This window comes from Zeus faber (assembly GCF_960531495.2).
Source record: "Zeus faber genome assembly, chromosome: 3".
NCBI classification, from domain to species: Eukaryota; Metazoa; Chordata; class Actinopteri; order Zeiformes; family Zeidae; genus Zeus; species Zeus faber.
Genome location: NC_137190.1, coordinates 14,098,585 through 14,114,094, shown reverse-complemented (window position 1 = coordinate 14,114,094; position 15,510 = coordinate 14,098,585). Strand labels below are relative to the sequence as shown.

At 43.1% G+C, this 15,510-nt stretch overlaps 2 protein-coding genes across 2 annotated transcripts; both read left to right on the top strand.

Annotated features, from left to right (window-relative positions):
- Positions 1 to 3,745: 3,745 nt before the first annotated feature.
- LOC307228370 (trace amine-associated receptor 13c-like) lies at positions 3,746 to 4,717 on the top strand (the record flags this gene model as incomplete). Its single annotated transcript, XM_079998008.1, has 1 exon — positions 3,746 to 4,717. The coding sequence occupies one exon, from the start codon at positions 3,746 to 3,748 to the stop codon at positions 4,715 to 4,717; it is 972 nt and encodes a 323-aa protein (XP_079854134.1).
- A 6,582-nt stretch (positions 4,718 to 11,299) lies between these two features.
- LOC307228369 (trace amine-associated receptor 13c-like) lies at positions 11,300 to 12,277 on the top strand (the record flags this gene model as incomplete). The annotated part of the gene is made up of 1 exon (XM_079998007.1): positions 11,300 to 12,277. One exon carries the CDS (start codon positions 11,300 to 11,302, stop codon positions 12,275 to 12,277), a length of 978 nt encoding a protein of 325 aa, XP_079854133.1.
- Positions 12,278 to 15,510: the final 3,233 nt, after the last annotated feature.

The following is a 15,510-nucleotide window of genomic DNA, read 5'->3' as shown; positions in this document are numbered from 1 at the left end:
CCCCAGGGGCCCCCAAGAGCCCTGGCCTGCCCTCGGTTCCGTCGCAATATCTGGACCTGGCCCCGGTCTTCAGCAAGCAGGGGGCGCTATCCTTACCACCTCATCGCCCCTACGACTGCGCAATCAACCTCCTGCCAGGCGCCCCCCTCCCCAGCAGTCGCCTGTATAACATCTCCCGGCCCGAACAGGAGGCCCTGGAAAATCACATCCGCGACTCTCTCACTGCCGGGATTATTCGCCCCTCGTCTTCTCCGCTAGGTGCAGGGTTTTTCTTTGTGGCTAAGAAGGACAAGATCCTCTGTCCTTGCATTGATTTCAGGGGACTTAACGACATCACTATCAAAGACAAGTACCCCTTGCCCCTGATGGATTCAGTCTTTGTCCCCATCCAGGGTGCCACCCACTTTTCCAAGCTCGACCTCCGCAACGCTTACCACCTGGTCCGCATCCGCGAAGGGGACGAGTGGAAGACCGCGTTCAACACCCCGCTCGGACACTTCGAGTATCTTGTTATGCGCTTTGGTCTGTCAAATGCCCCAGCGATCTTCCAGGCCCTAATTAACGATGTCCTCCGGGACATGCTCAACTCATTTGTCTTTGTTTACCTCAACGACATCTTCATTTTCTCCAAATCCCTCTCCGACCACGTAAAACATGTACGTCTGGTGCTGCAGCGCCTCCTGGAGAACCGTCTGTTTGTTAAGGCCGAGAAGTGTGTCTTCCATGTTCCGTCCATTTCCTTCCTAGGATTCATCATTGGCCGAGGGAGGCTGGAGATGGACCCCAAGAAGGTGGCCGCCGTGGTGGAGTGGCCAACCCCAGCCAATAGGAAGCAGCTCCAACAGTTCCTCGGTTTGCAAACTTCTACCGGCGCTTCATCCGTAACTTCAATCACATCGCTGCTCCCCTCTCAGCCCTTACCTCCACCGCAGTGGCCTTCAAGTGGACCCCCGTGGCTGAGGCCGCGTTCCTCGACCTCAGGAGTCGCTTTTCGTCGGCCCCAGTCCTGGCCCAGCCCAACGCCAACCTCCAGTTCGTGGTAGAGGTGGACGCTTCAGACACGGGGGTAGGAGCAGTACTTTCTAAGTGCTCCCCAACCGATGGTAAGCTCCACCCCTGTGCCTTTCTGTCCCGCAGGCTCACCCCACCCGAGCGCAACTATGACGTGGGTAACCGGGAACTACTGGCCGTCAAACTAGCCCTGGAGGAATGGCGCCACAGTCTGAGGGAGCAATCCATCCCTTCGTCGTCTGGACCGATCATAAGAACTTGGCCTATATCCGGACGGCGAAGTGGCTCAACTCCCGGCAGGCCAGGTGGGCGTTGTTTTTTGGCCGGTTTAACTTCTCTCTATCCTACTGCCCAGGAACCAAGGATACCAAGCCTGACGCCCTGTCCCGTGTGTTCGCGCCAGAGGAGAAGACAGGGGATCCTGAACCCATCCTTCCACCCCTGTGCCTTGCTGCCACACACACCTGGGAGATCGAGTCCCTCGTCACCCAAGCGCAGGAGCACCAGCCCGACCCAGGTACCGGACCCCCTAACCGCCTGTTCGTTCCTGACTCCACACGCTCCCAGGTTCTGCCCATGCCTCCCGCCTCAGCTGCCATCCCGGGATCACCCGCACCCTGGCCGTCGTCCGGCAGCACTTCTGGTGGCCGACCCTGCTCCCTGACACCCGGTCCTTCTTCTCGGACTGTCCCACCTGCGTGATAGAGGAGTCCGTCTGCTTCTGTGACTATCGGGAAGTGAACGCAGTATAGAAGTTTGATGTGTTTCCCATGCACCGGGTCGACGAGCGCATTGACCAGTTAGGCACAGCTCAGTTTTCTACGAAACTGGATTCAACTAAGGGCTACTGGCAGATACGCTTGTCGCCAGAGTCCAAGGAGAAATCTGCTTTCTCCACTATGCAGGTGTTGTACCAATTTGTGACGCACCCAAGAACAAGAAGGAGGTAAAGCGGTTCTTAGGGCTGGCAGGTTTCTAGAGAAGGTTTGTAGCCGACTTTTCGGCACTGACCAACCCTTTGTCTGATTTAACTCGAAAGGTTGGACGGAGGTGTGGCAACAGGTTTTTGAGACGGTGAAATCGGCTCTCTGTGGGAAGGCAGTGCTGGGTATGCCTAACTTTTCTCTTCCTTTCTGCTTGCAGACTGACGTGTTGGACAGAGGGCCGGGTGCAGTGTTGCGCGAGTCCAAGTTTAGCACTGTGGAGAAGGAGTGTCGAGCTATCAAGTGGGTGGTCGCTGCCCTTTGCCCTCGGTTCTAGAGTGCTGATTGGGGGTGACATTCAGAGTTTTTGGGTGGGCAAACTATTGACAGATTGTTGAATCGTCATTCCACTACCGTTGTGCCAATATTTTTGACCAGGATGGGGTGTGTGTGTGTGTGTGTGTGTGTGTGTGTGTGTGGCCAGGGGGTTCCACTGCTGTTGGTCACTGATGTTTGTTACTGCATTCCACAACCATTCGTTCAATAGATTGTTGACAGGGAGGTTGTTCCGCTACCGTTCATCGCAGAGGTTGAACACTGTTATCAACTGGGGTACTACCGTTTACATTTGAGGGGGCACAGCGGAAACAATATTAGGCTTCTGTTTATTCTTTCAAGGATAGACATGTTCGATAGATCATTTAATTGTAATATCATTTCATTATTCTTCAAGTTTTGAATAAAACTATTGGTTTATATTTACATCCACAGTATCAACATTTGTTATTATCTTCTACGCCAAAACCCTCAATAGATTTGTCTCCAAAATATTCTGAATAGTCGTGTTAAATTAAAGGCTTATGAATGTCTCATTATAACTCCATTACAGCAATAACTACTTTAAACAGGCAGTATAACTAATACAGTAAGTCTTGTCAACCCTGTTCCAATATAATTTAAAAAATGAAAAGAAAAATGTAAAATCAACTCGTTTTATATGTTAAGTAAAAAATACCAGTAATTGGGGTATTACTTTTTGTTTCCATAACTTTTTTTTAAACAAGATGCTGTGAATGTGTCAATTGCATATTTATCCATAGAAAAAGGTAAACTCCTCTATATTTTTACTTTACAAACACATTTAGTGTAACAAGGGGGATTTTATCTTTCATAGTATATCAGATTTGTTGTAAATATGGATTTAAAACCTTATCAAACAGTAATTGATATGTTGGTAAGAGGGTTGACTAAACACACATACAGTATGCATGTTCATCATATGTGGGGGGAAAAAAAGATAGCCTGAAAGGGCATGGCACATTATTCTGAGAGGAAATAATCTACCTAATCCAAAAAAGGACTTAATGACTCTTAAAACAGTACTTTAAAAATCAGACATTAAGAATGGTAAATGCCACGTTTTCGTATAATGACCCATATGTATAAAAATCCTGTTTTTCTTAGTTGAGCAAGAATAATAAATATTTGCTTTGAAATATAGTCGGCCTACTATACATGAATATACTTTACAAGTATTGTACTTGTACTTTGTTACTTTCCCTCGTACTTCCTTACTCATCCTGAAGTGAGGTTTTGTTTATACTGAGGAGTATACAATATGTGGCACCGTCCTAAAATACAGAGAGATTGAGGGTTACGTAATTCAAAGGGTGACGAGGAAATAACAGAGGGGAGGGAACTGGTGAGGAAAATATAAATTAAATGCACAAAGCCTTGTTTGGCCAGAGAGAGATTCTCTTCTTCAGAGTTGTCTCTCCTCCACCTTTGAGGCTTCTGACATCCCTCTGATCATGGAGAGACAGGAGCTCTGCTTTCCTCAACTTCTTAACAGCTCGTGTCGAAGACCAGTCCGCCCTCACTCTGAAGTCATTTTCATCTACACTCTGCTGTTCTCCATTGCTCTGCTCACTGTGGCTCTCAACCTGCTGGTTGTGATTTCCATCTCCCACTTCAAGCAGCTCCACACTCCCACCAACCTGCTGCTGCTCTCCCTGGCCATCTCAGACCTGCTCGTGGGTCTTCTGTTGATGCCTGTGGGATCCATCCACTACATAGAGATGTGCTGGCTGCTGGGACAACTCATGTGTGCTTTGTCTTACATCGGAGGGTTCATGCTGACGTCGGCCTCCGTGGGAAACATGGTCCTAATATCTGTTGACCGCTATGTAGCCATCTGCTATCCTCTGCACTACTCTACCAAAATAACTAAGAAAAGAGTACAAAGCTTGATTTTTCTGTGCTGGGCCTCTTCCATTCTCTACAACGGATTTATTTTTAAGGGCCATCTTCAGCAGCCGAACAAGCACAACAGGTGCTATGGAGAGTGTGTGGTGGTGATTGACTATGTCTCTGGAGCGGTTGACCTGGTGTTTACCTTTATCGGCCCCTGTGTGTTAATTGTAATTCTATACATGAGAGTGTTTGTAGTGGCTGTGTCCCAGGCACGCGCTATGCAATCTCACATTACAACTGTTGTGCCTGGCAGGGCGAAGAAATCAGAAAGAAAAGCAGCTAGAACTCTAGGTATTGTCGTCATGGTGTTTTTAATGTGCTTCTGTCCATATTACTACCCTTCTCTTGCAGGACAGGACATATCAAACAACACCTTGTCTTGGGCTATTGTGTCCTGGCTGTCGTTCTTCAATTCCTGTTTGAATCCACTGATTTACGCTTTATTCTATCCCTGGTTTAGAAGAGCCATTAAGTTAATTGTGACCCTTCGGATACTGGAGCAGGGCTCCTGTGAGACAAAGATATTCTAGCAGCACAACACACAGGGAACATTTGAAGGGAAACGGTTGCACATTCTACGGCGGTTTTTAGTGAGACATGAGACAAAGTTGAAATGGATAGAGATAGGATTAGCAAATTGCATGATACGTAACATCATAAAACATAATACAATTCTATTATATAATTATAGGACCCAGAATCGCGATTGTGGCGCCTCCCCTTGCGGCTGCCTGCACGAGCACCTGGTGTCGATTATGCACATTTTGGTATTTTTTAGTATTTTTAGAGTTTATAGAGCTTATTGTGCGTAATCACCGGGTGTCGTGACATTTCACTGCATATATGTATGACCGTATGTATATGTATGTGACAAATAATCTCTTGAACTTGAACTTGAACTTGAACAATGTTGTGATTAATAACAACCACTCACATTTATACTTGAACCTAAAGAAATTAAGAAAATTGTACATAATGACAGATAGACAGCCAGACAGACAGATTGATCATCGATCGATAGATGGATAAGATATTTTATTTAATCCCAGAGGGAAACTGCAGTTGTTTTTATACAGACAAAATCAATTTCAGTGCTCTTTGTGTGTGGCGTGTTTGTTGTGTTGTTTTTTTCCCTGTGTACCTGTTCTAAAAATTGTGACTGGATATACAGAGAAATGACTCTTGTCAGAATATAACATTTGTATTGTGCAATAATATTATTACAAAAAAGACATGTCGAACAAATTACTTTGTCTGAATTAAAATATTTCACAGGACATAAAATGCAATCGTAATGGACCAGAAATTCAAAGATAATCTCTACATTGCAAAAGAAAGGTGGGCGGAGCAAAATGCAGCAACATACAGTAAAGGGAGCAATTGCAAAAGATATGTTTAATATAAAATGCTATGACAATTTACAAGGTTGTCTTCTTTTATATATTGTAACAACTTCTTTTGTATTATGTATTTTATTTGTAGTAATAAATGAGTTACATCTTATCACATCTTCAAACCCAAGAAGCCATTCTTTATCTTTATCACCCTTCTGAATTTTTAGAATTTCTCCATAAGTTTCTCTTAAAATGTGATCAGATGTTCATCCAATAACTCAAAATTGACAATGAACCCAAATAAACAAATCACACAAAACATTATACATTTTCTTGAGCAAAGTGATTCATCATCAAATATCTTACAGTAGGTGAATCTTAAGCATTCACTCATGGGGATGATAAGTCACGAGTTTCAATCAATGGAATGAAGATCAAGAGTGAGTTTGAGGGACCCTGCCATGTAAAAAAACAAAACAAAGATGAAAGTCTGACCTTCACCACACAGGTTTGTGGAAGCACAACATGACTCGATCAAAGTAGAATCTGAGTATAAACAGCTGTTGATGCTCATCAGGAGTTTGAGCTCTACGCACCCAGACAGTAGATGATGTAGAAGTAGGGAAAGGCCAACACCAGGAGTGGTCGTCCCTAAAATCGTAGCGCAAGCCGTATAAAACTTCTGATCGCATTTTAGGTGAAATTCAGAAATTTTGGAAATTATAAAGTGTTTCCAGCAAACTCTTTATAACACATAAATGACTGTTCCGCAATTTTTTACTTGACGATTGCAATTTGAACATGGACATTCTTCATAGTTATTTTAGAAATAGTTATTATTAGTTAGTTATAGTTAGAATAATTGTTATGGTGTAAAAAAAAAAGTAACAAATAAACAAAAAGCAAGAAGATAGACAAAGATAGCGTTTTCCAAATTATTGATGCACTTCTTTCAGTTAGGTTTTAATAGCTGATCCTGTGCTAGTTAATCATTTTTATTCTTAAACAAAATTATTTTTGTCAAGCACATCCAACTATAAATTAAGGAATCTCTATTTGTATGTATTTTTTGGGGCTCGACAGATGATTTTCTGAACATGCACAAAAGTGACGAATTTATTTTTATTTTTTTTATGAAATAATTTTTCCCAAAATAAAAATATTTTTTCAGAAATAATTCTCTCTGTTAAATTATTCAGCAGGTGCACAATGAATACCTTTTCAGTAGGATTCACTTTTCCATAAGAGAGAATGAGAGAAAGAGACAACATGCCTGGTTTGGCTTACTGGAGGAAAAGGAAAGACACTTTGCTGTCATCAAAGCTGCTGCTGCACTGACTCTCTGCACAGCATGCATGGAAATAAATGTCAATATGATGGAAATGTATTCAATTTACAAGTTTCAATTGGTCAAAATGTGGGACTGTCCTGCACAAAATTGTGATTGTTGGTCACCCATCACGTGATATGGACAATGATGGGACTAAAAGTAACATTAAAGCTCATGAAATATAATGTTAAATACATCAAAAACCATAGCCCACAAATTATATTTTTGACGGCACAAATTAAGATTCAAAATTCAAGATTCAAGAGGTTTATTCGTCACATACATATACATACTTTCATACATATATGCAGTGAAATGTCAATGCAACACAACCGGTGATTACACACCATATGTTCTAGACTGAATAGCTACCTAAGAATTATTACTTGACTAACTAACTGATTCCTAAAACGTAATGCAGTCAGTCTAATACTATAGAATAAAATAAAATATATAGAATAAAATAAAATAAAATAAGAACTCAAAGGTAATGCAGGGTGGGGGTACAAAATAGATAAAGGGAACATGGCTTATGTATATGGGATAGACCTATGTATATGGAATAGGCTATTTATGTATATACAGATATTTGCATCAAAGTGGCATGTGAATAAAGTGAGGTAGTGTTTGTGAGATATACAGCACAGTATACAACAGTACGGCGCAGCAATACGGTAACACCGACCAACCCAGAACAGTGACACAGTATGAGGTACAGTATGCTACATACAGTACAGTAAGGTAGTGTGTGGCTCAGTGAGGACCCCTGGTGAGGTCAGCATTTACAGTTCCTATGGTTTTCGGGAAGAAACTCGTCTCAGTCTCTTTGTTCTCGCTGTGAGACTGCGGAGGCGCTTGCCTGACCGCAGCAGCTGGAACAGTCCATTGCTGGGGTGGTGAGGATCCTTCATGATCCTGTGGGCTTTGCAACTACACCTCCTGGTGTATAAGTCCTGCAGGGAGGGGAGGGTTGTTCCAGTTGTACGTTCAGCTGAACGCGCCACCGTCTGCAGGGGCCGCCTGTCCTGAGCAGTACAGTTCCCAAACCAGGCAGAGTTGTTGCCTGTCAGGATGCTCTCCACTGTTCCAGAGTAGAAGGACTTGAGGATCCTCACCGAGACCTGGAATTTCCTCAGCTCCCTGAGGTGGTGAAGACGCTGCCTCGCCTTTCTCACCAGAGTGTCTGTTTGTAAAGTCCATGTTAAATCCTCTGTGATGTGGACTCCCAGGTACTTGAAGCTGCTCACCCTGTCGACAGAAGTCCCATTAATCACCAAGGGCGTGTGCATCCTCAGTTGTAATCCACGCCTAAAGTCCAAATCAGCTCTTTAATTTTGCTGACGTTCAGGTGGAGGCTGTTGTCCTGGCACCAGAGTGACAGGTCAGTCACCTCCTCGCGGTAGGCCTTCTCATTGCCGTCGGTGATCAGGCCCACAACGACGGTGTCGTCAGCAAACTTGATGATGGTGTTGGAGCTGGACCTCGCCACACAGTCATGTGTGTTCGGGGAGTACAGTTGGGGGCTGAGGACTTAGCCCTGGGGGGATCCTGTGTTCAGAGTGAGGGAGCTGGACATGTGCTTCCCCACTCTAGCCACCTGGGGGCGGCCTGAGAGGAAGTCCAGGGTCCAGGCACACAGTGGAGTGTTCAGTCCGAGCTCCTTCAGCTTGACAGCCAGTCTGGTGGGGACTATGGTATTGAAAGCTGAACTATAATCGATGAACAGCATTCTCACATCGGCCCCCTTCCGGCCATCCAGGTTCGGAGCGTGGTGTGCAGTGCCTGGGAAACTGCGCTATCCATTGATCTGTTCTGCTGGTACGCAAACTGCAATGGGTCCAAGGTGCGGGGGAAGGAGGCACAGATATAATCCTTAATCAGCCTCTCGAAATACTTCATGACCACTGAGGTGAGGGCCACGTAGTCATTCAGGCGGGCAGGAGAGGTGATCTTCGGGACAGGAATGACGGTGGACCTCTTGAAGCAGGACGTGACCACTGATTCACCCAGGGAGATGTTGAATATTTTATTGAACACCGGGGCTACCTGGTTAGCACCTTTCTTCAGTACTCGCCCAGATATGCCATCTGGACCCGCAGCTTTTCTGGTGTTCACCCGCATCAGAGCTCTCCTGACGTCACCCTCAGACACTGAGAGTGGTGTAACTCCAATTAGTGGTGTAACAAAAACCACCACTAACATGACACGAATGGTAATGATTTTATTGAAATTCTAATCACTTGGGGTGCCAACTACTCAGAGGTTTGTACGCGTACTTCACTATGCTGTTGTTGCACATTGGCAAGTCCGAACGACGGGGTCTTTCTTTTTGAGGGGTTGCCAGCCAAAAAGTTTGAGAACTCCTGATCGATCTAATATAATATATATATAGAAATTTAGACATTTTAGACATTTAGCAGATGCTTTTATCCAAAGCGACTTACAATTATTCAAACACAGATGGACGTAGCCATCAGGAGAAATTAGGGGTTAAGTGTCTTGCTCAAGGACACTACAGCAAGCTAGCAGGAGGAGCCTGGGATGGTACCAGCGACTAGATAACTAGATGACCAGCTCTACCATCCCCTATATAATAGCTACCATCCCCCATATAATCCTGTACAGTGAAGGTGCAGCCACTATGGGATATTAAATATAGACAATGTGTGTATTTGGCGTCGCGGTTTTACGTACATAATGTGTTTTCTATGTGTATATGTATGTGCCTTTGTTGTATCCTCCAAATTCTAAGACAGGGAGACTTGTGACATCATAAATAGATCACATGGTGCATCCTAGTTCCTGCAGCTAGAAGGCTTTCTGTGTAGTTCCACTGATATGTTTACATGTGTTTCCTTCATGACTGGATTTCTCCGCTGCACTTTATTTTCCTACAGGAAACCTCTTGGGCCAATTTATATTGTTGGCCTACCAATGTCTCTTGGTAAACAAATTCCTGTAAAATTTCTGTTTCCTTCAGGAACAGCTCTACTGGGGAGCAGTGAGAGAAAGAGGTTCATTAAGGACTGAAATATTTTGTTTTCATTAGAATGCAACATTGTGTAGGCCCCCTGCCTGTCTTCCGTCTGCTCTAAAAGACATTACCAAATATCCCTGCCTGTCTTTGTGCTGCAATTGGGTCCTAACCACACCCTTTACAGGGGGGGGTTCCACTGTTGTTTGTCACTGCATTCCGCGAATGTTCGTTCAGTAGATTGTTGACAGGAAAGTTGTTCGGCTGTCGCTCATCTCAGAGGTTCACCGCTGTTTTCTACGGGGTACTGCTGTTTATGTTTGAGGTGGCACAGCAGAAGCAATATTAGGCCTTTGTTTCTTCATTTCAATATCCTTCATGTTTTGAAAAAAACAATTGGTTAATATTGACATCCGCAGTATCATCATTTTTCATTGTCTTCTGTACTAAAACCCTCAATAAATTTGTCTCAAGTATTCCGATTAGTCATGTTGAATTAAAGGCTTTTGAATGTCCCATTATAACTCCATTACAACAACTAACTGAAACAGGCAGTATAACCAATACAGTAACTGTTGTCAACCCTGTTACTGAGGTTTCAGCCCTGTTAGTGAATAATATTTTAATATAATTTAAAAAATGAAAACACAAATGTAAAATCAACTCATATGTTAAGTAAAAGAGACCAGTAATCCACTCAAATAAATGTGGGTATTATTTTGTTTCTATAACTTTTTTTTAAACAGAAGATGCTGTGAAAGTGTCAATTGTAAATGAACATATTTATCCGTGTAAAAAAGTAAACTCCTCTATATTCTCACTTTATAAATCCACTTAGTGTAATAACGGGGATTTCATCTTTCAATGTATAGCGGATTTGTTGTAAATATGGATTTAAAACCTCATCAAACAGTAATTGATATGTTGGTGACAGGGTTGACTAAACACACATATGCATGTTGATAATTAGGGAAAAAAAAAGAAAAAAAAAGATAGCCTGAGATGGCGGCACATTTTTCTGAGAGGTAAGAATCTGCTTTATTCAAAAACTTGCTTAAAGACTCTCAAAACAGTACTTTAAAAATCAGACATTAAAAATGGGAAATGGCACGTTTTCGTGTAATGACCCATATGTATAAAAATTCTGTTTTTCTTAGTTGAGCAGAAATAATAAATGTTTACTTTGAAATGTATTCGGCCTACTATACGTGCAGATACTTGACCAGTATTGTACTTGCACAACTTGGCATCTGATGATCCTCAAGTTAAGTTTTGTTGCATCACTGTGGAGACAGGGAATTAGGAAAGAGATTGAGGGTCACATAATTCAAAGGGTGACGAGGAAATAACAGAGGGGAGGGAACTGGTGAGGAAAAGATAAATGAAATGTACAAAGCATTGTTTGGCCAGAGAGTTGTCTCTCCTCTTTGGAGTTGTCTCCTCCACCTTTGAGGCTTCTGACATCCCTCTGATCATGGAGAGACAGGAGCTCTGCTTTCCTCAACTTCTTAACAGCTCGTGTCGAAGACCAGTCCGCCCTCACTCTGAAATCGTTTTCTTCTACACTCTGCTGTTCTCCATTGCTCTGCTCACTGTGGCTCTGAACCTGCTGGTGGTGATTTCCATCTCCCACTTCAAGCAGCTCCACACTCCCACCAACCTGCTGCTGCTCTCCCTGGCCATCTCAGACCTGCTCGTGGGTCTTCTGGTGATGCCTGTGGAGTCCGTCCACTCCATAGAGACGTGCTGGCTGCTGGGACAACTCATGTGTGCTTTGTCTTGCATCGGAAGTTTTATTCTGACGTCGGCCTCTGTGGGAAACATGGTCCTAATATCTGTTGACCGCTTTGTAGCCATCTGCTATCCTCTGCATTACTCTATCAAAATAACTAAGAAAAGAGTAAAATGCTCCATTTGTCTGTGCTGGGCCTCTTCCATTCTGTACAACGGTATTATTTTGAAGGGACATCTTCAGCAGCCGAACAAACACAACAGGTGCTATGGAGAGTGTGTGGTGGTGACTGACTATGTCTCTGGAGCGGTTGACCTGGTGTTTACCTTTATCGGCCCCTCTGTGTTAATTGTAATTCTATACATGAAAGTGTTTGTAGTGGCTGTGTCCCAGGCACGCGCTATGCAATCTAACATTACAACTGTTTTGCCTGGCAGGGTAACTGCGAAGAAATCAGAAAGAAAAGCAGCTAGAACTCTAGGTATTGTCATCATGGTGTTTTTAATGTGCTTCTGTCCATATTACTACCCTTCTCTTGCAGGACAGGACATATCAAACAACACCTTGTCTTGGGCTATTGTGTCCTGGCTGTTGTACTTCAATTCCTGTTTGAATCCACTGATTTACGCTTTATTCTATCCCTGGTTTAGAAGAGCCATTAAGTTAATTGTGACCCTTCGGATACTGGAGCATGGCTCCTGTGAGACAAAGATATTCTAGCAGCACAACACACAGGGAACATTTGAAGGGAAACTGTTTCACATTCTACGGCGGTTTTGATTTAAACATGAGACAAAGTTGAAATGGATAGAGATAGGATTAGGAAATTGCATCATATGTAACATCATAATACAATGTTTGTATTACAATGTAATACAATACAATGTTGTGGTTAATGACAACCATTCACATTTATACTTTAACCTAAAGAAATTGAGAAAATTGTACATAATGGGTTCAGGGCAGGATGAATCTTCCCAGTAATGCATTGTTTGTTTGCTGATACAGTCGTAATTTCGATGATAGCCATTGTTGGTTCAGTGAAGCTCTTTTATTCTTGGTGTCAGGTCAGTTTTTAGAGAGAATTAGGTCTGGTTCTGTTTTGTCTGTTTTTTATTATATGAAGAATTGCAGATGATGAAGTGGAGGCCTTAAGAAGCAATGCTATCGTGTGACTTGAAACATGACAGGAATATATTTGATCAATCATTAATAAATTAATTCATTTAAACTTGTGAGCAGCAATGAGACAGACAGCCAGACAGACAGACAGACAGACGGACAGAGAGACAGATCGATGGAAAGATGGATAAGATGGTTTATTTATCCCGATATGAAAACTACAGTTGTTTTTACACAGACAAAATTAATTTCAGTGTTTTTGTGTGTTGCTTTTTGTGTTGTTTTTTCCCTGTGTATCTGTTCTAGAAATTCTATTGTGACTGGATATACAGAGAAATGACTCTTGTCAGAATATAACATTTGTATTGTGCTGTAATATTATTACAACAAAAGCCATGTCTAACAAATGAGTATGTATGAATTAAAATATTTAACAGGACATTAAATGCAATTGTAATGGACCAAAAATTCATCCTTCTTTGGAAAACAAAAGATAATCTAACATTGCAAATACAAGGTGGACGAAGCAAAATGCTGCCAGATAAAGTAAAGGGAGCAATTGTAAATAATATGTAAGATATAAAATGACATTTTAAAAGGTTGTCTTATTTTATATATATTCATTGTATCAACTACTTTTGTAACATGCATTTTATTTTTCCTAAATGAATTAGTTACATTTGGAATCACATCTACAAACCCAAGAGGCCATTCTTCATCTTCTTCAGCACCCTTCAGAACTTTCAGAATTTTTTGATAAATTTGACCTAAAATTTGATCAGATGTTCATCTAATTACTCAAACTTGAAAATGAACCCAAATAAACAAATAACACAAAACATTATACTTTTCACATTTTCTTCTGCAAAGTGATACAACATAAAATATCTTAGAGTATGTGAATATTTTGCATTCACTCATGGGGATGATTAGTCACAAGTTTTAATCAATGGGATGAAAATCAGGAGGGAGTTTGAGGGACCCTGCCATATTAAAAAAAAACCAGGGTGTTCACTGTCAAGTCTGATCTTCACCACACAGGTTTGTGGAAGCACAACATGCCTCGATCAAAGTAGAACCTGAGTATAAACAGCTGTTGATGCTCATCAGGAGTTTGAGCTCTACTCACCCAGACAGTAGATGGTGTAGAAGTAGGGAAAGACCAACACCAGGAGTGGTCATCCCTTAAATCATAGAGCAAGCCGTATAAAAGCTCTGATCGCATTTTAGGTTTAATTCAGAAATGAAGGAAATGACAAAGAGCTCACTTATTTTTCAGCAATATGACACATAAATGACTCTTACGCAAATATATGCTCGACGATTGCGATCTCAACAAGGACATTCTCAATGGTTATTTTTGAAATAGATTCACAATTGTTATGGTGTAAAAAAAAAAATCCATGAACTCAGTATCTTTAATTTTTTCTTGATACAGGTTTAAAAATGTCTTCTTTTCCATTGACAATTTACGTTTAACAAATATACAAAAAGCATGAAGATAGACAAACAGAACAATATTTTCAAAATTATTGATGCAGTTCTTTCAGTTGGTTTTTAGTAGCTGATCCTGAGCCATCCAACTATAAATGACGGAATCTGTATGTGTATGTATTTTCTGGGGGTCGACAGATAATTTTCTGAACATGCACAAAAATTTTTGAATTAAATAATTTTTCACAAAGTTTTGTATTTAGTATTTTTTTCAGAAATAATTCTCTCAGTTCAATTATTCAAAAGATGCACAATGCCATCATGTTTCCATCATGGCTGGATTTCTCTGCTGCACTTTATTTTCCCACAGGAAACCTCTTGGGTCAAAAGTTGTCACTAAAAGTAAAATTGTTCTCAACCATGTGACCGTCAAACCTGTTACGTTTCGAGGGTAGTAACAGGGTTGATGAAAACTGTTATTGGCAGCCAGTTCTAGCCATGTGGTAAAGGTCATGACACCACATGGTGTGTGTGGCAGACTAGGGGGTCGTGGTTAAGCCACATCTGCAGGGGACCGGGCTGGCTTGGCTATTTCCGGGTCTGCCCAAACAGCCTCTTCAGCACTGATTGGTCGGATCCAGCTAGGAGGGTCTTCTTGTTGTTCTATGTTTCAGTGGGGAGCGCAGGATGCGGCAATGCTGGCGGTCTGGAGCTCGGCCACTAAAAACAAACTCTGCTCATGCCTTTTATTTGATGTTCCTGTGTTGCCAGCGATCCTTCCCGTTACCCGTTTGACTAAACTCCTCGACATGTTGGTGCTCCACTGCCTGAATGGCTCCGTCTCCCTCCCTTGACCTGTACATGTGGGGAGAGACACCCACAAGTGGCGTAGTCGGCAGGATACGGGAGGGACAGGGCGCCGGAGGAAAGGTGCCCAGGAGCCAATGCGCTGGCTGTGGGAGCGTCATACAGTACTGGAGGAAGGGCGCGACTTCCTCCGCTGTCAGCTAGAGCACGTCCTCTCCAGCGCGCGTTCCAAGAGGGACTAAGCGGACCTGCTGCAAACAGGTGCGCCGCATTGTTGGCCCGCCGCCGCAAACAAGGAGCCAGCCGGGAGACCAGCCCCGAGCCCGGCCCCACGTGGGCCTTGCTCTTCCCTTCTGGATTGGCTGGGTCCTCTGCCTGTCCTGGCACCCCGGGGGAGGACCTCCGGGGGACGGCTACGTCTGGCCCCAGGACCCACGTGGGATTAGCTGGCTCCCCAGCCAGTCGCTGTGCCCCATGGGAGGACCTCTAGAGGCCCGCTGCCTCCACTCCCAGGACCCTCGCAGGAGTCACCGGGATCCCGGCCTTGCACAACAACCTGGAGGAGGGGGGCTGGGGCCCAGCAGTCAGAT